This window comes from Malus sylvestris, chromosome 11, assembly GCF_916048215.2.
Source record: "Malus sylvestris chromosome 11, drMalSylv7.2, whole genome shotgun sequence".
Lineage (NCBI taxonomy): Eukaryota > Viridiplantae > Streptophyta > Magnoliopsida > Rosales > Rosaceae > Malus > Malus sylvestris.
In genome coordinates, this window is record NC_062270.1 from 986,005 (window position 1) to 1,013,269 (window position 27,265).

At 36.9% G+C, this 27,265-nt stretch overlaps 1 protein-coding gene across 2 annotated transcripts in view; it reads right to left on the reverse strand.

Moving 5' to 3' along the window:
* LOC126588443 (DNA (cytosine-5)-methyltransferase CMT3-like) overlaps positions 1-26,782 on the reverse strand; it is a 119,508-nt gene extending 92,726 nt beyond the window's left edge. Inside the window, exons 1-2 of one of the 2 annotated variants that reach the window (XM_050253532.1) lie at positions 26,526-26,782; positions 26,108-26,275 (exon numbers count right to left, since the gene is read on the reverse strand). In XM_050253532.1, the coding sequence (XP_050109489.1) occupies positions 26,108-26,275; positions 26,526-26,708 (351 nt within the window). In that variant the 5' untranslated portion in view covers positions 26,709-26,782. The remainder of the gene's footprint in view (positions 1-26,107; positions 26,276-26,525) is intronic. The other variant, XM_050253534.1, reaches the window with a different exon arrangement.
* Positions 26,783-27,265: the final 483 nt, after the last annotated feature.

The following is a 27,265-nucleotide window of genomic DNA, read 5'->3' on the forward strand; positions in this document are numbered from 1 at the left end:
CCGATTCAATTGCCTGTAATCAATGCACAATCTCAAAGTTCCATCTTTCTTTCTTACAAACAACACTGGAGCTCCCCAAGGTGAAGAACTAGGCTGAATGAAACCTTTATCAATTAACTCTTGCAATTGAATTTTCAACTCTCTTAATTCCGCTGGTGCCATTCTATAAGGAGTCAAAGAGATAGGGTTCGTACCTGGAAGCAATTCAATCGAAAATTCCACATCTCTATCTGGAGGCAACCCAGGTAAATCATCTGGAAATACATCAGGATAGTGTCTGACTACTCCGACTTCCTCCACACTACCGGAATCAACATCATTTAACACCACATGTGCCAAGTATCCCTGACAACCCTTGGATAACAATTTCTTCGCCCTTATGGCTGAAATAACACCATGCCTCACCCCACTTCTTTCACCCACAAATGTAACCTCGGGTAGTCCAGGACGAAGAAAAGTAACTGATTTCCCGTAACAATCTATATGGGCGCGATTATAATGCAACCAATCCGCCCCTAAAATCACATCAAAATCCACGATGTCTAACGGGATAAGATTAGCAGGCATAATGACATTATCTACCATCACTGGACACCCAGAGTAAAAACTATCAACATAACATTTATCCCCTCTAGGCATAGCAAACTCTAAATCAAACCCTAGAGGTGAAGGATGAGGTTGCGTTATTTGAGCAAATGTATGAGAAATCACAGAGTGTGTAGCACCACAATCAATCAAGACTCTAGCAAAATGACCAAGAATATTCAACGTACCCATAATCAAGTCTGGATGGTTCTGAGCATCTTGCAGCGAGATGTGGTTAACACGTCCCTGAGCTGGCTGTCGTCCTCCACGACCTCTGCCACTCTGGTTACCTCGTCCCTGGTGAGTACGTCCTTGACCTGCCTGGGCAGGCGGCCTAAACGACCCTGTACTACTAGCAGCAACTCCGCTCTGTTGGGGCTGACCCCCCTGATACCACTGAGATCCGCTAGCTGGCATAGACGGATATGAAGTATAACCTCCCTGATCCTGAGAATATCCACTCTGAAAATAAGGATCCTGGGAATAGTGATACTGTCCCGGAGCATAAGGAGCAGCATCACCCTGATAGTGATAAGCACCACCACGACCACCCTGGCCATAACTGCCTGAATTAAAGTTCTGTTGAGTCGGTGCTGATGTTGGCATAACAGGCTGCTGGGGCCTCTGCTGATTCTGGGGACAATACATAGCTCTATGTCCTGTCTGACCACATGTAAAGCATGCACCACTGCTTCTCCTACATTCCCCATGATGTCGGAAATTACAACGGCGACATAACGGAGAACCCGAATTACCAGCACCACTAAAGCCTCTCTGACCAGAAAATCTAGGTCCATTACCAAACCTACCACCTCCTCTCCTCGGACCTGTGGCACTAAATCCACCACTGGAAGAACTCGAACTCATTCCACTTTTCTTGAAATTCTGCGTCTGACGAGGTCCTGGAATGGAAACACCTTTACCTTTCTCATTTTTCTTCTGACCATTACCCTTATCCTCTTCATCCTCACTGTCCGGAAGATTATCAGAGTCTTCCATCCGGACCAGAATCTCAAAATACTCATGATAATCGGCACAGGGAAGTGCATTGGCAAACGTTCTGTACTTCTTCTTAGATCCTAGCTTGAAACGACGAAGCATTTCTGCTTGATTACCCGCTAAATCAGAATCATAACGGGATAAATCAGTAAACTTCCTGTAGTACTCATGTGCAGACATATTTCTCTGCTTCAGACTGGTGAATTCCTGTTTCTTGCGATCTATATATTCCGGAGGAACAAATCTCTTCATAAAATTTTCCTTAAATACCTCCCATTCGGCTGCCCTTTCAGGTGCCATGTGCCTCGACTGATTTATCCACCACGCAGCTGGCTCACGGCCCAAAAACCAGGTGGTAGTCTCCACCCATCTATTAGCTGGCAGGTTTCCCTGACTTTGCATCACTTGAAAGGTCTGCTCAATTCGATCCAACCACTTTTCTGCCCCTTCATAACCTTCATTTCCCTCAAAGGTTTCCAATTTCAGATTATACATCGTCTCTACGGGCGTTCTCTGAGGAGGACGGATATTAGCCTGAAAAGCTTGAGCCATTGCTGCCCCTAACTGAGTTATATCGGGGAAATTAGGCTCAGCAGCACGGCGAGGATCTCTACGAGGCGGCATAATTCTGACAGAAAACATAACAAAATCAATAGAAGAACTCATTAGTTATACAGGACTGCAACCTATGCTCTGATACCAAACTGACACACCCTAACCCGAAGACTAGGACGTGCTGGCCGTCACGTGAGTGTGACGTAACCATAACGCAAGCGGAAACGATTTAATAATAAAATACGAGTCAACAAAAACCACTAATTGCAGTTATTTACAACCTAGCATTCTATGTGCATAAGAGTGTACTAAACACACATAAACAGAGCATAAGCATCTAGGTGCAGTCAAGTAGGAACATAACTATTTTACAACACCCTCGGGTGAATCCTACATTTATTTAGTCTGTCAGAACGCCGAAGCAGTCCTCGTAGGCCACCAACGCCTCAACTATCAACTAGAACCTGGAGGGGCGAAAAACAGAAAACGTGAGTGGGCGAAAATCAATCTTTTCCAAATCATTTCATAAATCCACAATTATAACCCCTTTTTGGAAAACCTGTATACTTTCCCAGAAAAATAGTATATAGCATATATATCTCAACTGTCTCAATCATCAATCTTATGACAGATTCAATAAAGAATGTACCATGCCAATTTCAACAGTTTAGTATGAATGCATTAACATAATATAATCAGGTAAAAGAAATAATCAATCGTAGGCCCTCTAATAGCCCTGAACGATTGAACCTAGAGCTCAACATCTATCAATCTCACTCTCTGCCGGAGTCACTCCGCGTGACCTGTCCGGCCTTCTGCACATAAGTCGGAACTACCTAATGTAGTTTGAACGACTCATGGTAATATTCGCTCTAGTGCTTCTCTCATCAATCATCTGTATACAATAACCTAAGGTCACCCACCAGTCATAATCTCACTAACACTCTACGACTGGCCCGTCGTACCCACTCCGCGTGGACTGTACGACCAGCATCTACTTGGATCCAAGGCGAGCGTGCGATGCGGTGAATACTATAAGCACTAAACCATGGTGCAGGATATGAGCTCAATATATCATCATCATCATCATAATATTAATTAAATACTTACCTGTGCTTCCACAGCACCATCATACATATATGCATCATACGACAGTTCATAATATCCATAATATTCTATGCATGGCAATCACATCATATTTCATTTCATTTCAATATACTTTTCATTTAAATTTGATTTCTGGGGAAATCGAGTATATAGGTATATATAAAAACAAATGCCCACTCACTGGTATGTCGCCGGGTCGTAACCCCCTTGACGCCCCTGGATGTGCTCGTCCTCGTTAAAAGTTCCACCTAGAAGTGAAATAACTTAAAACAATCATTTAACGCACATTTAACGCACCTAAACCAAACTAGGTAATTAATTCTTCATACGATGCTCAAATTGGGTATATGAATATACCACAGTGACCTACACAACCTCAGGATCATCCCCAAATTTTTAAAATAATTTTTGGAGTCCTCACGCGCCCCCACGCGCCTGACGTGGCACGGACCTACGCGCGGCCCACGCGCGGCCACGTGACATGCACACTGACGGCTACAGTGAACGGCGTTAGAGAATATTCCGTCAAATCCTAGTATATTCCGTTAAAAACTAACGGTTTCCGTTAAAGTTAACTAACGGCGTCGGAATATTCCGTCAAACTTGACGGAAGATTCCCTGTCTTCTCCGGCGAGTCACCGGTCGCCGGCGACTGTTCGCCGGTTTCTGGAAAAATTTCAAATCTACTATTCTCCTTCGTTTTTCAACCAATTTCTTCGCATTTTATACCAAAATGAAGCATTTAACAAGTACTATCACGTTGGAAGGGTTTTAGGGCCTAAAAACAACTAGATCATACCTTCCAAAATTCCTCAATTTCGGCCAAACTCGAACCCGACGATCCCGACGTCCATTTTGTTCAAACGAGGCACTCCGAGCCTCCTTAGGACTTCCTAAGACTCGTGGTGATCTTTGTTTAACCTAAAACACAACCAAAATTAAGTTCGTGAACAGTGCCATTACACGGGGTGTTTTGAAACTAGGATTTCAGAAATGAAACTTACCTGAAACTTATACCCCCGTGCTCGTGAAGTTCCCAAGATCACGAAGATGATCTTAGATTGGACGTTGGTGCACGTTTGTGGTTGTTCTTGGTGTTTGTCCGAGAGCTTGAGAGAGTTCGAGAGTAAGAGAGAGAGAGTGTTTCTGAGGGAGAGATGAGGAAGAAAGAGGGAGAGAGACAACCTACGGGTTTTGGGGAAGGATTTCAGGAGGTGGGGATCCCACCTAAGTCCAATACAAAATTATTAGACCAAACAAATGTAAATCTAAACCCTAGTTTAAGATCTTAGTGTAAAACAAATACCAAATTTACGCACCTTAATCCCGTTTAAGGGCGTTTTTGTAATTTCACGTCCTCGGTATTTAGTAATTCTGGGACGGGCTGTGACAGTGGCACAAGTTGTAAATATTTTGTAATAATAGGTCAATTACTTTTTTATTTGACAGTCTTTTTCAAATTTAGATTTTATTTGGATGTTTAGATTTAGGTGGGTTTTTATTTAGAAAATAAGAGTTGCAATGATCTATATCTAAATAATCCTTAAAACTTTAACAACTTAAATATTAAAGATTACAAGTGGTATTCCTCTTCACTTATAAGTGAGAGGTATGAGGTTCGATTCTCTCCAAATGTGAGTTTGAACCACACTATTGCAAGCCCATTATGAGGCTAAGCCCATAATTTTCCCCTCAGTTTAGATAATATCGTTTGTTAACAAAAATATTAAAGATTACAACAACTTATTGGGTCCAAGCCTTTCCTTTGGTTGAAGATGCGGCCATTTGAAAATTATTGAAAAAATTAAAGGAAAGATTATTGGAAGAAATAAGAGAATAGAATGTGAAGAATTGAAATAAAATGAGGTAAGATAGTATGAAAGGGTGAAAATAATGTGAGGAATGGTGGTGTAGAAATGGTTTAGGTATTTATAGAAAAAAAATTAGATTTTTTTTTTAAATTTCATCCTTAAAAAAAAATAATAATCCAAAAACTACATGACATCAGTTGCTGCAGGTTGTACCCCATCAGCGGGCTAGCTGGCTGGCTTCAATTGCCCAAACCGATGGCCATGGGCTGGAATTTGGCCCAATGGATCTCCTTTTTCATTTGGCCTGGACCTCAATTGGAGATAGTTTTTTTCTCATTTTGGACTATAAAAGAGCCCATAGCCCTATGGCCTAATCTATTGGAGATGGCCTAACCTCCCCCACATTGTTCTACTCTCTACTTTATTAAAATGGAAGTAATTATTCAATTTAATTTGTAGATTTAGAGTGAGCTAAAATGATTCGCTCTTTACAATCTAAAAAAAATAAAAAATTAAGCCCAACATGATTCACCATTAATCCTATCATCGATATTATTTCTAACTTAATTACTTGATGTGTAGTTTTATCACAAAAATCTCAGTAATATTTTTATTATATTTCTATGTTACAGTTACATACATTTTTATATGTCTCATTATCGTGTTATTTTGCTTTTGACTTTTTGCTTCTAGACGTTTTGTATATGGAACTGTTTTATATGGACTTGCAAAATTATGGAGAGAGGTGGAAAAGACAAGGAAGAGAGGTAGGCCCAATTGGCTTAAAGTTGTGACACCCATAAATACGTTAACTTTTTGACTACCAAGAGAAGCAATTTAAAGATAGGGGTGTGCTATCCACACACCCTTTTTACTTCTCACACACCTTTATTAATTTATGTCCATTGATCTTCTTCAATTCATCCGATCCGACGGTCGAAAACTAAAAAAGTGTGGGAGAAGTAAAAAGGGATGTGTAGATATCACATCCCTAAATATATAGTTTGAAGAGCATTACATGATATACTTGATGATCTGTTATTAGAGATTAGTGGAATTTATTTCAAAATTCACAGTATGATCTACTTTAATATTATGTTTGGATGAAGAAATTTAAGATTATTAAGGATTTTAAACTGACGAAAATTGAAATAACAAGATTTTATTTTCTAGAATTTGTGAATTTTCTTGTTTGGTTAACCTAAAAGAACAATAGAATTGAATACATAATTTCTTAGTTTTAAACTCTCAATCATAGAAATTAGGAAATGACACATATTTACATGGAATTTAAACTAGAGAATTGGAGGTCCCAAATTCCAAGTTTTTTTTTCCACGCGGAAACTCTAAATTTCTATGTTTATGAATCCAAATAAGGGAATTAGTCCATGTCAATTTATAAATTCTGACTTTATCCGAATTCTAATTTTATTTCTCTCATCCAAATATAGTGTAGAAAATCCTCACTGTGATCGTTGACTTAAAAAAAAAAAATTAAGTTGGAAACTATCTGGTTATCAAAGTAAATATCAACCAAATAATTATGAATTTACCTAATTTTTTTATGAAAATTTTGTTTAAAGAAGATGAAAATTGGAAAAGTCCACATATACACAACAATGCTATTATAATAATGCCACTCTAGAAAATTATTGGCGTATAATGACCTTTTTTAGGTGAAATGATAACGATTTATTTGATACTAATTGAAAATATTGATACAAACATAAAAAATAAAGAAAACATTCGAACTAAAATTTAAGAGTTCCTGAATTCAAAGAGGTTGCAATAAAATTTAAGAGTTCTTGAAAATAACTCTTAAGATGGTACGTTTTTTTTTGAACAACTAACGATGGTACATTCAAATATAAACCACAGACAGTTTGGGAACCATGTACATTCTAATTGCTGGAAGATATTGTATTAAAAGCCAATATGAGAAATGCTACTGGGACTCTGTTAGACTCAAGTTTAACATTATTTTCTGTGCAAAAAATATGAAGTGACAGGAAGTACATAGAGAGTTTCATTTTGAAGAGAATCTCTTAGTATTTCTCAAGCAAATATTGAGCAACTAAGATTGCAGCCATGCGAGTTGGTTTGCTGTATGCCATGGCGGCGCGTGCAGGCTTCAAAACTGAATTCTCTTACGTGTTTTTGTATGGTAGGGATGCGAGTTGGTTTGCTGTATTCCACGTTTCTCTCTGTTTGGACGACTTTTTTTTTTTTTTTTTTATAAAAAAAATATAGAAGTTCGATAACTCTAAACACTTACGAATGGTGGACACAAATACTTTCACTAAAAGAAATATATAGCAGTAACAAATTAAGTAACTAGATTTGTTGAAACATAGCATCAGTGCGAGGCTTGAGACAACTAAACGCCAAACAGAATAAACGGTTGACATTCGAAAAACCTACGACAAATATGAGGAAGCCACTAGTACTGCAGTGCACTAATCAGTATATGTGTGTATATATATACACATATATATACACAGACATCCTCGTTACATGATAGTTTTTTCACGTCACTCAATACTACTGGTGCATGCTTGATCATCAATGATTCTAGCACTGGCTCCGCATGATTTTGCCGCAGGATCAATGGCGCGGGTAGGATACTTAAAACCATAAGTTTTGTAATATTTATTGAAGTAAAGATTGCAGAGAACTACAAGGAGGAAGGTGACAACGTAGATAGACAAGGCAACACATTTGAACCACAGAGGAAATGGTATGGAGATGGATATGAAGAACCAAATTGATGGAAAATTGGGGCCATTGTTATTTCAGCGGAATAGTAGCTGAAGTGAATAAACTTGCTTACCAAGATACAAGTGAAGGCAAGTAAGACTGAGAATCCAAGAAAGTAGAAGATTACAGGGTGATGGAGCTCGCTGGAGGGACCTTGGAAGGGAAGAAGTTGTAGAATTATTAGAGAGACAGGCCATACGACCCACTTCCAATAACACCGATACTATCCCCAACTTGGTAATTACCACCTGCACAATCCGTCAGGTGTGGTGTGGAGTTTTATCACAAAATGCCTCGGTATTAGTTAGAGTGGGGTTATGATATTTAAATTATTACTTCTTTTTTTTGTATGGCCGATGTGGGATTCATCATAAGTGATATTTCAATCGTGGTTGTCAAGCAAAACACTACGATTATTGTTACCCAGTCTAAGTTGTTGTTGTCGTAATTATTGTTAGTCCTCCGTCTGCAACTTCTTGCCTTGCCGCTTCTAGGTCACGATCGGAATCGCGATCTCGATCAATGGGACCAATTATCCGAAGTTTGAGCCGTTGGGTTGGCGCTACTGTAACTGCAAGGAGAAAAGGCTTTAAGTACTGATCCCAAGCAGTATTAACAACAGAACTCATTTTATTCTGCACAAAGGTAGGTAGAGATGGAGATATATCGGGAGGTAGAGGTACTTGATGATGATATGGTTTGTGAGATTTGATGGTTTGAATGGAAGAGTATTTGAATGCTCAGGAAATGGTGTGCATGCAGATATATAGACAGCCAAGGAGAGAAATGTCAGAAGTCCGGGAACTTACCAAGTAATTTAAAAAAGCAAACTTATGCTTGCTTTCATAATTTTTTTTTTAAGTTTAACGATATATTTTTATACTACTCGAACGGGGAATTTAGTTAAACCATAAAATAAGCAATTTAATTTAGAATTGAAAGTTTAGTTAAGCTACAAAATGAACAACCTAATTTAGTATCGAATTCGTTATCCACAATATTCAAACTTAAAACCTTTTACTTTTAAATGAAAAAAATATCATCAAACTATAATACTAAGTAGCTTGGTGTCGTCTTTACAATATTATAATTGAACTAATAAGGTCAACAATATAATATGTTTGCTACCATATTATAATGGACTAACTAGTTCGACAATATAATATGTTTGCTATCATATTATAATTGAACTAATACAGTAACTCATATTTTTAGAATAATTTTTAGTTGATTGTCTATAAAATTGATTTTGGAATGTAAGCCATTAACTACGGTCACTGTCAAAGACGATGATATTCAAGGGTGATGTCAATATAGGACACGAAACTTCAGATAACAAGGAATAAGCACTATACTTCTTAGTTCTTTTCTTCCCATGGCTGTAGGAACTTACCTCGTAATTAATATAAGCAAACTCAATAATTAATTAATTATTTCTAACACCATTTTCAAAGACATATTTTCAGTTATTTGGGTATTAAGAGATATTATGTAGGATCCCTCAAAATTGAAATATTTTCAAAGACAACCCCAGAATTAAACGAGAGAGGGAATTAGTTCAATTACAATATATGATAGTGGATGAAATATTATTTTGGCATCCGAAGAACCGAAGGTGAATGAAATATTATAACATTTTCTTCAAAAACTTTTCAAAGTAACGATGCTTAAAAAGTAGGATGACGGATCAAATATTGGGAAAATGGATGATACAAAACATGCACAAACCAATTGGAAACTACTTTAAAAAGTAGGATGGCGGATGAAATATTGGCAAAGTTGAATTGTGTTCACATGTTACTTGTGATTTGGCGCACACTCCATTTGACAGCTTTGAATCAACCTCACTATCCAAACAAACATCATCCTCAACAGCGAGTTGAGTGTGACTCAACTTCCAGACTGCATATCTTCTGAAATTTCAAAACCAGGAATAACATGTGAACACATAGGAGCCTTCCAAACGAAAGAAAGAAAACACCAGCATCATGACAGTAAGTAGAAAGAGATCAATAACCTGTTGGCACATTGACAAAAGTAGAATACGGTAGCAAATACTTGGTGTCGAATTGATTTACTCTTCACATCTTGATCAACCTGAGAGAAAAAGGATAACTTATTCATGTTGGACTTCATGAACAACAAAAAAGGCATGAATATGGAAACTTCAAGCATACATTTAGTGTCAGCCTAACAATATGAAGTTTTTAAACAAGACAATCCAGAGGGTTGTCATCTCGGACATCTGAAAAGAATACACGTCCACAAACAACAGTAGCACAGTGCTTTATGACCTGCAACAAAGCAAAAAGCTAATAATTCAACGCCCGATAGCAGGATTCTTACTTTTTAACGTAACAAAAAACCATGGAACAAAGTATTTGGAAAGAAACAAAAAACCATGGAACAAAGTATTTGGAAAGAGAATTATGAAAAGGTTTCTTTCGAAATATCTTACAGTGTCTTGTGATCTATAGTACCATTGTGCAGTCACAAATACAGTATTTCACAACTCACTAAGCAAGTTGGGCATTCATGACATCTATGCACAAACTTGAGGGGGAGTGTCAACAAGTCAACAATAGTTGCTAGACATTATTGGTATAGACAATAGGCTTGTAATTATTCCTCTAATTAGCCATCATTACTTTACTTTATAGTTAGTCATCATTAATTTACTTTACTTTACTTTTCTCCTTATTTTCCTCTTCGGTGTTTTTCCTCATGTAATCATCATTTGGCTTGTCCACTTGTTAGGACCGGTTGTGTAGTTTTGGCCCTCTATAAGAGAGGACTTCCCTCTTGTAAACAAATAATAATGAAGTATATTACAATTTCTGAGATGGTGTCAGAGCAGTCGACCATGACTGACTCTTGAACCTTAAAAACAGAAAAAAGCTTCCGCCATATCATATCTTAATCATCATATCAGTTTTTATTTTATTTCAACTTCACCGATCTTAAGTCTATACAATGACTAGTGATGATGAAGTATCAGACCCACCAATTCAATCCTTCACACCAGGTGAATCAAACTCCACCACACAAGTGGTCACCATTCAAAATGATAATTCCAATTTCTCTGCAGGAATTAAACTTGATGAGAACAACTATTCTCTATGGCATCAAGTCATAGAGATGAAAATCGTTGGTCGAGAAAAACATGGGCATCTTTCTGGTGATACCAAGCAGCCTGCAATCACAGACCCACTGTATAACAAGTGGCGCGTTGAAAATTGCCAAGTCAAAAATTGGTTATTTGATGCTATGACACCCAATCAGATGAAGCAGTTCATCCGTTACGACACAGCCATGCAGGTATGGGATGCCATAAAAAAGACTTACTCAGATGGCTCTGATGAAGCCAAAATATATGATCTTCATAAAAGGTCATTTACCATGAAGCAAAATGGAGCTCCTATTGCTAACTATTACAGCAATCTCACCGATATTTTTCAAGAACTTGATCAACTTAGTCCTACTAACATGAAGGATCCATATGATATTTCATCAAGGCAGCAAGAAATTGAGTGACTTCGAGTCTATATTTTTCTTGCATGATTAGACAACAAGTTTGATCAAATTCGTGGTGAGATTTTAAGGATGGAGCCCAAACCTAGTCTTGAATGAGCATACTCTCATGTCAAACGTGAAAGCAACCAACAAGGAACCATGACAGAAAGTGCCACCATGCCTGAAGCTACTGTGCTATTTACCACAAATTCTCGATCTCCACAAGGACCTCGACTTCAAAACATAAACTCCTCAACAGCTGATCGATTTCGTAATCGACCACCTATGCAGTGCACCAAATGCGGATTGAAAAATCATAATATTCAAGGCTGTTATGAGATTATTGGCTATCCAGAAGGATGGGTTCACAAAGGACAAAATAAGGAATCCAACAGAGCATCATTCACCACCTCTGAGTCTTCTTAAGATGTTAGCTCATCTGACCATGTCCCAAAAGCCTTGAACACCTAAGGTATATCTAATTCTACATCCGCTAATACTTGTAATAGATCGTGGATTATTGATACAGGTGCCACATATCACATGACATCTGATGCTAACATTTTTCACTCACTAAAAACAGCCAACCAGACATTCATTACCAGTGTCAATGGTTCAATCTCTCCAGTTACTGGAGAAGGCTTTCTTTCACTAACTTCCTCACTCAATCTTGATCATGTCCTAGTTGTACCATCCTTAGATTACGATCTTTTATCTGTTTCTCAAATTATTGACTCCCTTAATTGTTCTGTTTCTTTTTTGCCACTATATTGTCTTTTCCAGGATCTGCTCACCAGGGCCGTGATTAGTTGTGGTACTAGAAGGGGCAAACTATATTATTTGGACTTAACGGAAGAATGCAGCAATAGATTGAGTCAAGTGCATCATGTAAGCAGAGACGAATCAACCTGAATGAAGAAGATTTGGTTATGGCACAGGCGATTAGGACATCCCTCATTTGGTTATCTTAAACTTTTATTCCTTGAACTTTTTCCCCAATTCAAAGAATCCGATTTCCATTGTGAAATTTGTATTTTGGCCAAAAGTCATCGTGTTTCCTATCCATTAAGATTAAATAAAAGTTCTGTGCCATTCATAGTCGTTCATTCTGACGTTTAGGGTCCTGCCAGAATTACTACCACTTTTGGATTTAGATGGTTTGTGACATTTATAGATGACTGTACTAGAATGACTAGGTGTTTCCAATGAAGCACAAGAGTGAAGTTCCTACCAAGTTCAATATTTTTCATCAATATGTTGCAACTCAGTTTGACAAGAAAATCCACACACTCAGGTCTGATAATGGAGGAGAATATGTCAATCATGCTCTGCATAACTATTTGCAAAAGCATGGTATTGTTCATCAAACCACATGTGCCTATACACCTTAACAAAACGGTGTAGCAGAGAGGAAGAATCGACATCTCTTAGAAGTGGTTCGTGCAGCTTTATATGGTGCCAACATGCATCATAAGTTTTGGGGGGAGGCACTGTGTTCTGCAACATATCTCAGAAATCGAACACCATCCAGTACTCTCCAATATCAAACACCATTCCAAACAATTAACCACCTTCTCACCATTCCATCTATCCCAAACTTAGAACCACGTGTCTTTGGGTGTGTGGCTTATGTACAGGTTTATCCACATCAACGGGGGAAGTTTGATCCATGTGCCCTCCGGTGTGTATTATTGGGTTATTCTGATACAAAAAAGGGATACAAATGTTTTCATCCTCCTACCCAAACTTTATACATCACTGCAGATGTCCAGTTTCAAGAAGGAGAAATAAATTTTTCAAAGGGAGACATTGAGTATCCCCTTCAGGAGAAGAATAATATGTTTAAAGAGGATACCCAAGACATTAGCAACATTAAAATTGTTGCAGAAATTTCAGAAACTGAGATAAATGTTGATAAGTCGGCAAATGACTGTAATTAAACAATACATGTAGAAACAGAATCATCGACTCCAACATCAGACACAGAAGTACATCCAGCAACGTTAAGTCCAAATGGCTTGGGATTGCCTTCTTTGACAGTACCACATGATCAATCAGCCCGTGAACACAATCAACAGGTAACTGATCAATCTAATTCTATTGAGATTGTACCTGAGTCAAGTCAAATTGAGTCCATTAATTATCAACTTCCCCCTCGAAAATCTCAAGGGATTCCTAAACAGTTATATGATACTGATCCTAGAGCCAAGGTTAAATACCTAATTGCTAACCATGTTTCCCTCCATAGGCTATCTACATCATGTGAGGCATTTGTAAATCAATTATCCACTGTATCTATTCCTTGTAGTGTAGAGGATGCTATGAAAGATCCTAGGTGGACTCGTGCAATGAATGAAGAAATGGAGGCACTCCAGAAAAATTCCACTTGGGAGTTAACTAACCTACCCAAGGGGAAGAGATCAGTTGGGTGCAAGTGGATATACACAGTAAAATTCAATGCATATGGCACTATTGAGCTATACAAAGCAAGATTAGTGGCAAAAGGCTACACGCATACATATGGCATTGACTACGAAGAGACTTTTGCCCATGTAGCTAAGATAAGCAATATTCGTGTACTCTTATCCCTAGCAGCAAACCTTGACTGGCCTTTGCAACAATTTGATGTCAAAAATGCTTTTCTACATGGAGATTTAGAAGAAGAAGTTTATATAGAGCTTCCCCTAGGATGCAAGCTGGATCCCAATCAGACCAACAACGTTTGTAAACTAAAAAAGTCATTGTATGGTTTAAAGCAATCACCGAGAGCTTGGTTTGGGAGATTTACCAAATCAATGAAAGTTTTTGGATACAAGCAAAGCAACTCAGATCATACTCTTTTCTTAAAGCATAAGAAAGGTAAAATCACTGCTTTTATTGTATATGTGGATGACATGGTGGTTACAGGAAATGATACAGAAGAGAAGGTAGCACTGCAAAAGTATCTAGCAAGTGAATTTGAGATGAAAGATCTCAGTGACTTAAAGTATTTCTTGGGCATTGAGGTGGCCCGCTCACAACAAGGAATATTTCTATCACAACGGAAATATGTTCTTGATATTTTGACGGAAATTAGGATGCTAGCATGCAAACCAGCAGATACCCCAATTGAGCTGAATCACAAATTTGGTGAATATCCTGATCAGATACCTACCAACAAAGAGAGATATCAACGACTTGTTGGTAAGCTAATATATCTTGCACATAGTAGACCAGATATAGCATATGCAGTCAACATGGTAAGCCAGTTTATGCATGCACCAAGTGAAACACACATGGATGCTGTAAACCGTATCTTGAGGTATTTAAAGTCAGCTTCTGGGAAATGATTAATGTTTTCAAAACATGATCATCTAGACGTTAAAGGCTACACTGATGCTGATTGGGCTGGTGATGTAACTAACAGACGATCAACATCAAGATACTTTGTTATTGTTGGAGGAAATCTAGTCTCTTGGCGTAGTAAGAAACAAAAGGTTGTTGCTAGATCAAGTGCTGAAGCAGAATATCGAAGCATGGCACATGGAGTATGTGAACTACTTTGGGTGAAGAATTTACTAAGAGATTTGGGATTTAGGCCCAAGCATGCTATGCATCTACATTGTGACAACAAAGCTGCGATTGACATTGCTCACAATCCGGTTCAACATGATCGAACCAACCATGTGGAGGTGGATAGACATTTTATTAAAGAAAAAATTGAGGCAAGACTTATTGAAGTTCCATTCGTTAAATCTGGAGATTAATTAGCAGACATGCTCACCAAAGCAATCACAAGTACAGTATTTCACAACTCACTAAGCAAGTAGGGCATTCATGACATTTATGCACCAACTTGAGGGGGAGTGTCAACAAGTCAACAATAACTGCTACATATTATTGGTATAGACAATAGACTTGTAATTATTCCTCTAGTTAGCCATCATTACTTTACTTTATAGTTAGTCATCATTACTTTACTTTACTTTCCTTTTCTCCTTATTTTCCTCTTCAGTGTTTTTCCTCATGTAATCATCATTTGGCTTGTCCACTTGTTAGGACCGGTTGTGTAGTTTTGGCCCTCTATAAGAGAGGACTTCCCTCTTGTAAACAAATAATAATGAAGTATATTACAATTTATAAGAGATTCGTCCATCGTGTTAACATTATGCAAATCCAACATAGGACTGTAAAATCAAGGTTTTTTAACATTATGCATATCCAACAAAGAATTGTAAAACCAAGGTTGAAATCTTAAAACACAAAAATTATTGAAACCAAAGCTTCAATACAATATTAAACAACGCCGAGAGGTAAAAATCATATGAATTTAGGAAATGGGTCAAGAATTAATCTTACCACAAATGTTACAGCTACATTAACGCTTGGAAACACAAAGATTCTAAAGCCCATTATTTTGTCTTATCATATACCACTTATCCTTGCAGTTCATAGTATTTGATCATCTATAACACCTAAATCTCCAACATTTTCACAAATTACTAACTAAATTCTATAAAAAAATAAAAAACAAATCTTGAAACAAAATTTCTCACCTCTCCGACATATCGCTTGGGGTATTGCTTATGAGCCTCCTTATCTTCCATCGGTTTGTCAATAAACCTCGATTCCTCTCCGTCTTCATCAGCCGCAGCTAACTCCTTAGGGCTGGTTTGGTATTGATGTGCTTTGAAAAAAAGTTGCTGTGAGAATAAGCGGCTGTGCTGTGAGAATAAACGGCTGTGAAATAAATCAGCAGAGTGTTTGGTAAACTTTTTTGTAAAAGTGCTTTTGAAAAAAAAAAGCAGTCTGATAGTGGGTCTTTTCATTAAAGGAGCACTCTAGTTCTGTGTGCTTTGAAAAAAAACCAGTTTTCCAAAGCTACAAATGGCAGCTTCAGCTTTTTCCTTTGATTTCAGCTTATTCTCACAGCAGCTTCCAAAATAAGCCCTTTTTTTTTAGTTTACCAAACACCAAAAACACTTCCAGCTTTTTTTCATACGAGCTTTTTTTTAAATCACCTCAACCCCAAACTGGGGCTTAATCATTGGCTTCCTCGGTGGAGAAGCAGCTTTTTCCATACTTGTTGTGTTGATTTCTAGTTCAAAGTGGTTGTTTGTATTCATTCATAAGTAACAATTACAAGTGAAGGCTCTATATAGGGAGACCGAGCAAGACTAGCAGCTAAAGACAAAAGACAGTTGCAAGCCACTGATATGGGCCACTAGTTAAACCAACTAAACTAGATACAAGTTTCTAGGTAAAATATGAAAACCAAAACTATGAAGAAAGATGCATGGAACACCAATGTGTTTTGTTCTTTCGTGAAACACCAGATTCGATGTGTTTTGTTCTTTCGTGAAACACCAGATTCGATGCGATGTGCATGGCAGCTTGGTTATCACAGTGCAAATACATCGGTTAAGAGCTTGAAAAACCTAGGTCTGTAAGGAGACTTTTTAACCAAATAAGCTCACAAGCAGTAGATGCCATCACACGATACTCAGCTTCAGCACTTGACCTAGCTATCACAGCTTGCTTTTTGCTCTTCCATGTAACAAGGTTGCCCCCAATGAAGGTACAAAAACCTGTGGTAGATTTACGATCAAGGGCATTACCTGCCCAGTCAGCATCGGTGTAGCCCATAATATGAGTTGAACCATTTTTCTTCATGAGAATACCCCTTCCCACTGAGCCTTTAAGGTACCTGAGAAGTCTTTTGACCATTTCCTAGTGAATAGAGGTAGAAGAATGCATGAACAGACTAATGAGACTCACTGCATAAGCAATGCCTGGTCTCGTAATAGTAAGATAAATAAGTTTCCCAACTAATCTTTGATAGGTGTTAAGATCAGTTAAAGATTCACCTTCAACATCTAACTTGAGTTTGCTAACTAAAGGAGTATGAGCAGGTTTGGAGTCCATCATTTTTGCCTCATCAAGAAGATCCAACACATATTTTCTTTGATTTAAGAACAGACCCTTATTAGAAGTAGCAATCTCAATCCCAAGAAAATATTTGAGAACTCCCAAATCTTTGATTGCAAATTTGTGGTGAATGGATTGCTTGAGAGCATTAAGTTCATCAATATTGTCTCCTGTAATGATTAAATCATCAACATAAATAAGTACCATGAGTTTACCAGCTGAACCAATTCAAACAAATAAGGAAGAATTAGCATGGCTTCTTTTGAATCCTGCAACTTCCAAAACTGAGCTCAGTTTGGAGTACCATGCACGAGGAGATTGCTTGAGTCCATATATATGGCTTTGTGAAGTTTGCAGACCATATTAGTTTCATTCTCTTGAGGATGTCCGGGTGGTAATCTCATGTATACCTCTTCTTCGAGGTCACCATGAAGAAAGGCATTCTTTACATCCATTTGGAACAAGGGCCATTTATGATTAACAGCCACAAATAGTAGAACTCTCACAATGTTCATCTTGGCAACTGGAGCAAATGTCTCCTTGTAATCAATGCCATATGTTTGAGTGAATCCTCTAGCTACTAGTCTGGCTTTGTGCCTTTCAATTTCACCATCAAAGTGAAATTTTGTCTTGTAAATCTACCTACTTCCCACAGCTTTCTTCCTTTTGGGAAGCTTGACAACACTCCATGTGTGATTATCATTCAAGACCTTGAGTTCTTCGTGCATTGCTTCTTGAAAACTTTTAGGTTCAGTTTCATTAGACAACAGACTAAGGAAAGATGCATGAGATGAAGACAAATTTTTATAAGTAACAGCTTGAGAAATAGGATGCCTTGCAGTATAAGCCACATACTCTTGAAACCTTGCAGGTGGTTGCCTATCTCTGGTAGGGTTTCTCCTTGGAGCAATCACAGCTTCTTGGAGTTAATCTTGAGTTTGAGAAAGATCAATGGAATTTTCACAACTCAAATGACCATTAGTATGATTAATAGAGAGAAATTGGGAGCTACATTCATGCACTTCAACTGGAGTAGGAAGTGGAAAAGAATCCAAGAAACTCTCTCCCTGCGAAATAGACTCGGAGTTTTTTTCAAAAATAGGGAGTGAATTCATCAAATCTCACATCTCTGGACACTATGATTTTTCGAGTGCTTGGATTATAACACTTGTAACCCTTCTGAGAACTTAAATAACCCATGAATACACACTTAGTAGCTATTGGTTCCAATTTGTCACGTTGAGCAGCTTGAATGTGGACAAAGCAAATGCACCCAAAAGTTATGAGGTGAGATACATCCATGGTTCTTCCATTAAGGATCTCATAGGGTGATTTAGAACTCAGTATTCGACTAGGCAACCTGTTAATGACGTAAGTGGTAGTAAGAATGCCTTGGGACCAAAACATCTTGGGAACATTCATTTGAAACATCAAGGACCTGGTTTTTTCCAACAAATCCCTATTTTTTATCTCGGCAACACCATTTTCTTGTGATGTACCCACACAACTTGTTTGATGCATAATTCCATGAGTACATAATTGTCAAAGTGCTTATTATTCTGTTTATAATATTATAACTCGAAAAGAGAAATTAATTTCATGTAAGTGTACTAATTGTTGTTGCCTACTGACAACTTAGAGATGTGGATTCTTTAATTTTTTGGGTTCATGAAAGTGGTTTTACCTGGAGAAAATAATGATTTCCATGCTATTTTTGCTCTATTTTCGTGTTATTTACTTATTTTTGCTTTTGAATTTTTGTTTCCATAACTTTTTTATATCTGGAGATTTTTTTATTTGGACTTGTAAAATTATGTTTTTATTGTCTTACAAAGAGACTTCTCTCAATAGAGCTAGTAGTATCGAATATATAGATATATAAAGCCACTTGTATTATAGTTGTTACATAAAAATCAAAACGTAAATACAAATGTATAAATAACCCAACGCCTAATTTAGGCTTCACTCTCAAGTCTCAACCCAAAACAACACAACAACCCGCCCAAATCACAATTATGGACTTCCCTTAACTTTTTGTTCTCATATGTTTTATTAAATACTTAAAAAAATTAATGATGATTTGAAAATGCTTTTAAAATGATTGAAAGTGTTTTAGTAAAATTGATTTTGGACCAAAATTATTAAAGTGTTTTTTCCTGATCCACTTAGATTTTTACTGAAAAAATAATTTCAAAAATATTTTTCACCAAAAATACATCACGATGTTATGGACAATCAATGGTGGATATAATTTCTTTTACTAAAAGAAGATGAAATATATAGAAGTAACAAATGGATTAAACACGACTGGTACAACATAGCAATAGTGAGAAGCTGCAGACAACTAAAGCCCAAACAACAAAATTACACTTGGATATTGAAACTTACAACAAATATGAGATCCCCAAATCTGAGGAGTATATCTTGCTATTCTATATATATAGTAGTTGTACATATTTGCTCACCAGTACTGTAGGGCACGAGTCTGGATATATATGCATCCTTGTTGCATGAGAGAGTTCTTTCAAGTCAAACAATACTGCTGATGCATGCTTGATCATCAACAGTACCTGTACCACCTCGGCTTGATTCTACAACAGGATCAATGGCGGTTGTAGTAATTGAATTGTTTGGGGTAGGGTACTCAAAACCACGAGGTTTGTAATATTTATTGAAGTGAAGATTGCAGAAAACTACAAGGAGGAAGGCGGCGACGTAAATAGAGTAGGCAACACATTTGAACCACAAAGGAAATGGGATGGTGATGGATATAAAGAAGGATGTGACCCCAAAGAAGAGACCAAAATAATGAGAAAGGCCAGCTATTGATATTCCAGCGAGAGAGTACCTGAAGTGAATGGATTTGCTCACAAAGATACAAGTGAAGGCAAGTAAGACTGATAGTCCAAGAAGGTCAAAGGTCACAGGTAAAGGGAGCTGGCCGGGAGGAATTTGGAAGCGGATAAGCCCTAGTCCGATCGCTGCTGTCAAGCAGAACCCAACGATTATCTTTGCCCAATCTAAGTTGCTGGATGGGAACTTATCGTACTTCCTTCGATCTGGAACTTGCGGCATTGCAGCTTCTAGGTCTGGTTCGCCATTGGGATGATCACGATCGAGGGCGATTATCAGAGCATTAATGAGGAGTTCGATTTTCTTTGCAATAAAACGTTTCATTTTGTTGTGCAGAGAAGGAGAGAGTGATAGTACGTGGAGAGCAAGATACAGCTAAAGGTTTGAGTTTTTGGATTATATAAGCGAGGTTACAATAAATTAATGAAATAGAAGAAGAATATTTTCGTCGTACAAAAGCCGGTACCTACATAATTTTGACACACAACGTAGGGAAGAGAAATCAAAACAGCCCGTCGATAATTAAAAATAATAAAAATGATCATGAAAGTCTCAAAGAAGCAGTGGCCAACTGCTTCCAAGTGCTTATCAAATACAAAACCAGACAAACTGACCGCGGATATCTTAAATGTCCACTTTGCGTCTACCATCTCATGTGCCATCTTGCTTTTTTATTTATTTTACCCTTTATACTTTGATACCCATCAGCTCTATTCATTCAGAGAATGCTCGGATTAGACATACATGGCCTTTATTATAACACAACACCAACAAAACAAGAGCAGGGAACCATTCAGCAATTTTTTGTTTTTTTTTTTATTGAAATTATTTTCCATGTAGTTACAATTTGATTAATTTAATTTTCTTTTTCTTTTCCTTGTTAAGCTTAGTTAGAGGTGGATATGTGCTTGGCAACTCACAAACAACTTGCAGAGATTTCACCTTTTAAAAAAAAGAAAACTAATGAAAGAGATTTGAAAACTTTGAGTTTTAACTATAAGGACAAAATAAATGGTAAAATAAATAGTACTAAATTTGACTTTTTGGTGTAAAAATGTGATTTTTCGTTAAAGTGAACCATACTGCAGGTTTTTTTTAAGGGAACTTTAACGAAAAGCACCCGGTACTGTTCACTTTAACGAAAAACCACATTTTTACACTAAAAAGTCAATCCCGGTACTATCACTTTACCATTTATTTTGTCCTTATCATTAAAACTCAAAGTTTTCAAGCCATTTTCATTAGTTTTCCTTTTTTTTAAAGGTACATTTTATTGTATTTTACCTTATAATTATGTATAGTAAATAATTAGTATGAAAAATTAATATGTCTAATGGTTGTTCTTGTTGTAATTTTCAAGTGTCGAATCCATGAACGGATAGAAATAGAGACATATTTAATCGATGTATGTTTTTTATCACATACTTAATTTGTAAGAAGTCAAATTTGACATGTTGAATAAAATAAAACTAATGGGTATTGAAGATAAGACAGATGGGTATTAAAGTTTAAAGGGTAAAATGGTTAGTTATGTAGACTAATTATATAGTCCATCTGCTAACGGTTAGGTATGTAGATTTAACTTGATTATATAGCACATCAGCTTGGGCTGGTGTGCGTTTTCGGAAGCTGCAACAAGGAAATCCTAAAATGCAAATAAACGCGTCCTGCCATCGTGTCTTCGAAGAAAAAAATAAATAATAAAATAATAGGGAAGAGACGTCCGTGTGGACACTGGATCGGTTGGATCCCATTCCATGTTCCAGACGCGTGCTACCGCCATGGCTTCGAACGTAAAATAAATAATAATAATAATAATAATAAGGAAGAGAAGTCTGGGTCGACCGGCTAGATCCCATTCCACATCTTCAAAACAAGCTAGGATAAAAAATATGGAATTTTAACGAAAAGCTCTCATCATTGTTTATTTTAACGAAAAATCATATTTTTACACTAAAAAGTCAATTATGGTACTATTTACTTTACCATTTATTTTGTCATTATCGTTAAAACTCAAAGTTTTCAAACCCTTTTTATTAGTTTTCTTAAAAAATAATATAAATGATTCGGAAATACTTTTCTGAACTCTTTCTTTTTGCTAATTCCTACTTACAAAGTAAAGAAGCAAAGTCTAGCTGCAGCTAGAGCCATTCCATCTTCAAAACAAGCTAGGACCCGCATAACTTAAAAGACAATATAAATGCTCAGAAAAACTTAAAATGGCCCCCTTCTCATTTCATTTATTACTTTTTATTCTTTTCACATTTTTTATTTTGTTTTTATCTTTATATAAAAAATTAATATAAAATATTGACGTATTGATCTATGTAAATCTAGAATCTTCTGAATGGTATGAATCGAAACCAAATATTGGTGCATGAAAAGTTCAAAGTGTAGGAAAATATTATGAATTAATTCTTGGCAACTGACATTTTTCAAAGAATTTGAACCGACGGTCGAAAACTAAAAGAGCTAAAGATGTAAAAGACTTATTGAATATTTATATAAACACTAATACTAATATAATATGTTTGCTATCATATTATAATTGAACTAATAGGATAACTAATTTTTTTAGAATAATTTTTAGTTTTCAACGCAGTTATCCGTTGGCTAAATCACATGTAGGAAACTTCGGATACGAAAGAATTAAATTATTTATAAAGTTGATTTTGGAATAAGACACACTTCAAAATTAAGAAACTTCAGATACCAAAAATCGTGTAATTTAATCATTTAATCATATTTTATCTAATAGATTGCATGACGTCTGACAGTGACATCATTAATTCCGATCCCTCGAGCTTAAAGTATTCTCAAAAGACTATTTCCCGAACTAGAGCCGGAAGATGGTGCGTGAAATATTATCGTCTTTGATTGGACCAAAGACAGAAATATCACCTGCACAATATTTTCCTTAAATATTATATTGGAAGTGATGATATCCAATATTAATCATATATCACGAACGTCAAAAGCAATAGAGAAATACGTTCACCCGTCACTGTCAAAGACGTCAAGGGTGATGTCTGCATATCAAACCGGTAATTGCTAGGTGGGTGATGTCAAGCAGTATAAACAACTACTACGGTCACTGTCAAAAACAATAATATTCAAGGGTGATGTCGGTATATTCAGTACTTGCTAGGCGGGCGATGTCAAGCAGTATTAACAACTAATACGGTCGCTGTCAAAAACAATAAGTCTCTGAAAAGCAATAGACCATCTTACATTCTTTGCTTTTTACTCGTATAAGCCTCTGAAACACTGTCTTGGTGTGATTAGTAGATTTTATATTATATATTTAATCTTATTTTTAGTATATTTTGGTTAATATTTTGGAAAAATTTTGATATTTTGAATTGTATTTCTAATATAGGACTTTCGAATTCCTCTGAAGCAAAACATAATCAAATTGACGAATTTTGGAGTAATTCCAATTGGAGGACGTTCGTGAGTCAGTTGGCTTGATCGTGTCAAAATATCAGATTTTTCCACTACGTGTTGATTTTATGGCAATAAAATAAATGAGCGATGTGCAATGCTGGAATAGTGACGTTTTAGGCTTGAATTGCGTTTTTGGAGCCCAAGATGACCTCGGATGGGTTTGTGGCCTTCTGAAGATGTGTTCAGAACGTCCCAAACGGATTGCATGTTAGATATACATTTTCGCTTGAACATCACAAGGAAAATATGCATTAGGAAAACCTAACCTACAAAGCATGTATATGAAAATTCATAAGTAATTGATAGAATTGCATAAGATTGTGATAGTGACGGCCAAATTCTAGATTTCTCTAAATTGTTAATTTTAAAAACTTTTTTCTTCTTTGCTGCCATTATTTCCAAACCTTCATATTTCTTTTATTGTTAATTTAATCTTTTAAAATCCATAAATCTCAAATCTTTGATAAAATATGTTTTAATAATTAATTCAGAGTTAGTTTCATTACAAATTAGTCCAACAATCTTTGGGGACAAAGACCTTGCATGAATATCTATACTACAATTACCTTGTATTCTTGCAAGTATTTTCAGTGATTTTAACCCTACTTCAGCAGGTACTAAAAATCCTATCAATAACATCATTGGAGATGGAGGCAGGCAGAGTGAATCATGCATCATACTTCTCTCCTGGGTGTAGGAACCTACCTGGTAATCAATATAAGCAAACCCAATAATTAATTAATTATTTCTAACAACATTTTCAAAGACATATTTTCAATTATTTGGGTTTTAAGAGATATTATGTAGGATCCATCAAAATTAAAATATTTTCATAGACAACCCCAGAATTGAACAGGAGAGGGAATTAGTTTAATTACAATAATATGATGGTGGACGAAATATTATATTGGCGTCCGAAGAACCGGAGGTGAATGAAATATTATAACATTTTCTTCAAAAAGTTTTCAAAGTAACGATGCTTAAAAAGTAGGATGACGGATCAAATATTGGAAAAATGGATGATGCAAAACATGCACCAATTGGAAACCACTTAAAAAGTAGGATGAGGATGAAATATTGGCGAAGTGGAATTGTGTTCACATGTTACTTGTGATTTGGCACACACTCCTTTTGACAGCTTTGAATCAACCTCACTATCCAAACAAACATCATCCTCAACAGAGAGTTGAGTGTGACTCAACTTCCAGACTGCATATCTTCAGAAATTTCAAAACCAGGAATAACATGTGAACACATAGGAGCCTTCCAAATGAAAGAAAGAAAAAACCAGCATCATGACAGTAAGTAGAAAGAGATCAATAACCTGTTGGCAGATTAACAAAAGTAGAATACGGTAGCAAATACTTGGTGTCGCAATAGTAATTGCACACTGGAATTGATTTACTCTTCACATCTTGATCAACCTGAGAGAAAAAGGATAACCCATTCATGTTGGACTTCATGAACAACAAAAAAAGCATGAATATGGAAACTTCAAGCATACATTTAGTGTCAGCCTAACAATATGAAGTTTTTCAACAAGACAATCCAGAGGGTTCTCGTCTCGGACAACTGAAAAACATACACGCCCACATGCAACACTAGCACGGTGCTTTATGACCTGCAACAAAGCAAAAAACTAATAATTCAGCGCCCAATAGCAGGATTCTTACTTTTTAACGTAACAAAACCATGAAACAAAGTATTTGGAAAGAGAATCATGAAAAGGTTTCTTTCGAAATATTAGTGTCTCGTGATCTATAGCACCGTTGTGCAATAAAATATTATAGCCCACCAATTGCCTCAAACATTTCCACAATCTTGCAAATGTAGGGTTCTTCTTTCGTCTCTCCCTGAACATAAAAATGAATGTGAAACATTGTCAAATCACATAATAGCAAATAAAAACAAAAGTACATAAAAACATTCTGCACATGAATCATTCATTACAACCAAAATTTCAGTTGAGTACGTTTCTAATTTGAAATATAGCACGTCAAATTATATAAATGTAACCCGTATGTTGTCGAAAAGAACCATTTATGTGAAATTTGCAATGAATTGGCATGTCAGGAATCATATAATTTGGGGATTCCAACAATCATGGACATAAGCAGAATATTGGTCAAAAATTCTTGAAACCAAAGCTTCGATACCATATTAGACAACACCAAGAGGTAAAAATCATACGAATTTAGGAAATGGGTAAAGTATTAATCCTACCACAAATGGTACAGCTACATTAACGCTTGGACACACAAATATTCTAAAACCCATTTATTTGTCTTATCATGTACCACTTATCCTTCAAGTTCACAGTACTTGATCATCTATACCCCTAAATCTCCAACATTTTCACAAAATACAAACTAAATTTAAAAAACAAAACAAAATCTTGAAACAAAATCTCTCACCTCTCCCACATATCTCTTGGGGTATTGCTTACGAGCCTCCTCATCTTCCATCGGTTTGCCAATAATCCTCGATTCCTCACCGTCTTCATCAGCCGCGGATTCCTCCCGAGTCACTGGCTTCCTCGGCGGAGAAGCAGCGTTTTCCACACTCGTTGCTACCTCCTCTTCAACTCTCGCCTTGTTGGTTTGCCTCGGTTTCTTCAATTTCGTCGGAGAAGCAGCTTTTTCCACACTGGTCGCTACCTCCTCCTCAACTCTCGCATTTTTTGTTTCCCTTGCATTCTTCGATTTCGGAGAAGAAGCAGATTTTTCCACACTCGTTGCTACCTCCTCTTCAACTCTCGCATTTTTGGTTTGCCTCAGCTTCTTCGATGTGGGCGAAGAAGCAGTTTTTTGCAGTCATCGCAACCTCCTCTTCAACTCATCCCTCCTTGGTTTGCCTCGTCTTCTTCGATTTCGGCGGAGAAGCAGCTTTTTCGACACTCGTAGCTACCTCCTCTTCAACTCTCGCCTTTCTGGTTTGCCTCGGGTTTTTCGATTTTGGCGGAGAAGTAGATTTTTCCACACTCCTTGCTACCTCCTCTTCAACTCTCTCCTGCTTGGTTTGCCTAGTCTTCTTTGATTTCGGCGGAGAAGTAGCTTTTTCAACACTCGTGGGTACCTCGCCCTCAACTCTCACCTTCTTGGTTTGCCTTTGGTTCTTCGATTTCGGCGGAGAACCTGAAGAAGTTCCGGCCTTCGACTTCCGCTTGCACACCATTCTGCTAACGGCGGGGAGAGACTGAATAGCCGGAGAAGACGGTGGATCTTAGAGAGAGAAAAAAGAGGGGAGGAAAGAGATACCGTGAAATTATGGAGTGGGGAGTGCGCGGCGTGTGGGCGGGAAAACGGGAAATTTGGAAAGTGGGGTTTGAATTTTGAGGTGACGTTTGGTTTTGGAGCGTAAGGACTTTGGGGGGGGTGTTTGGTTGCGGGGGTGACTTTTCCGTGTGTTTGGATCTAATTTTGTTTGCATTTTGACTTTTTTTTCCTATTTGTATAATGTTAATTACCAATGTACCATAAATAAGTGTGTTATAGTTGTGCAAACATACGCCGAATGTATGTTGAGAATTAATAGAAAGTTGTCATAAGAGAGACAATGTATTAATTCCGTGAATATTACATGGTGTAATATTACGTATTACTAATAGTTGACGAGAAGTCCATATAAATGATGATCGAAGTATTTATTATTCTTTTTATAATATTATAACTCGAAAAGAGAAATTAATTTCGTGTAAGTGTACTAATTGTTGTTGCCTACTGACAACTTAG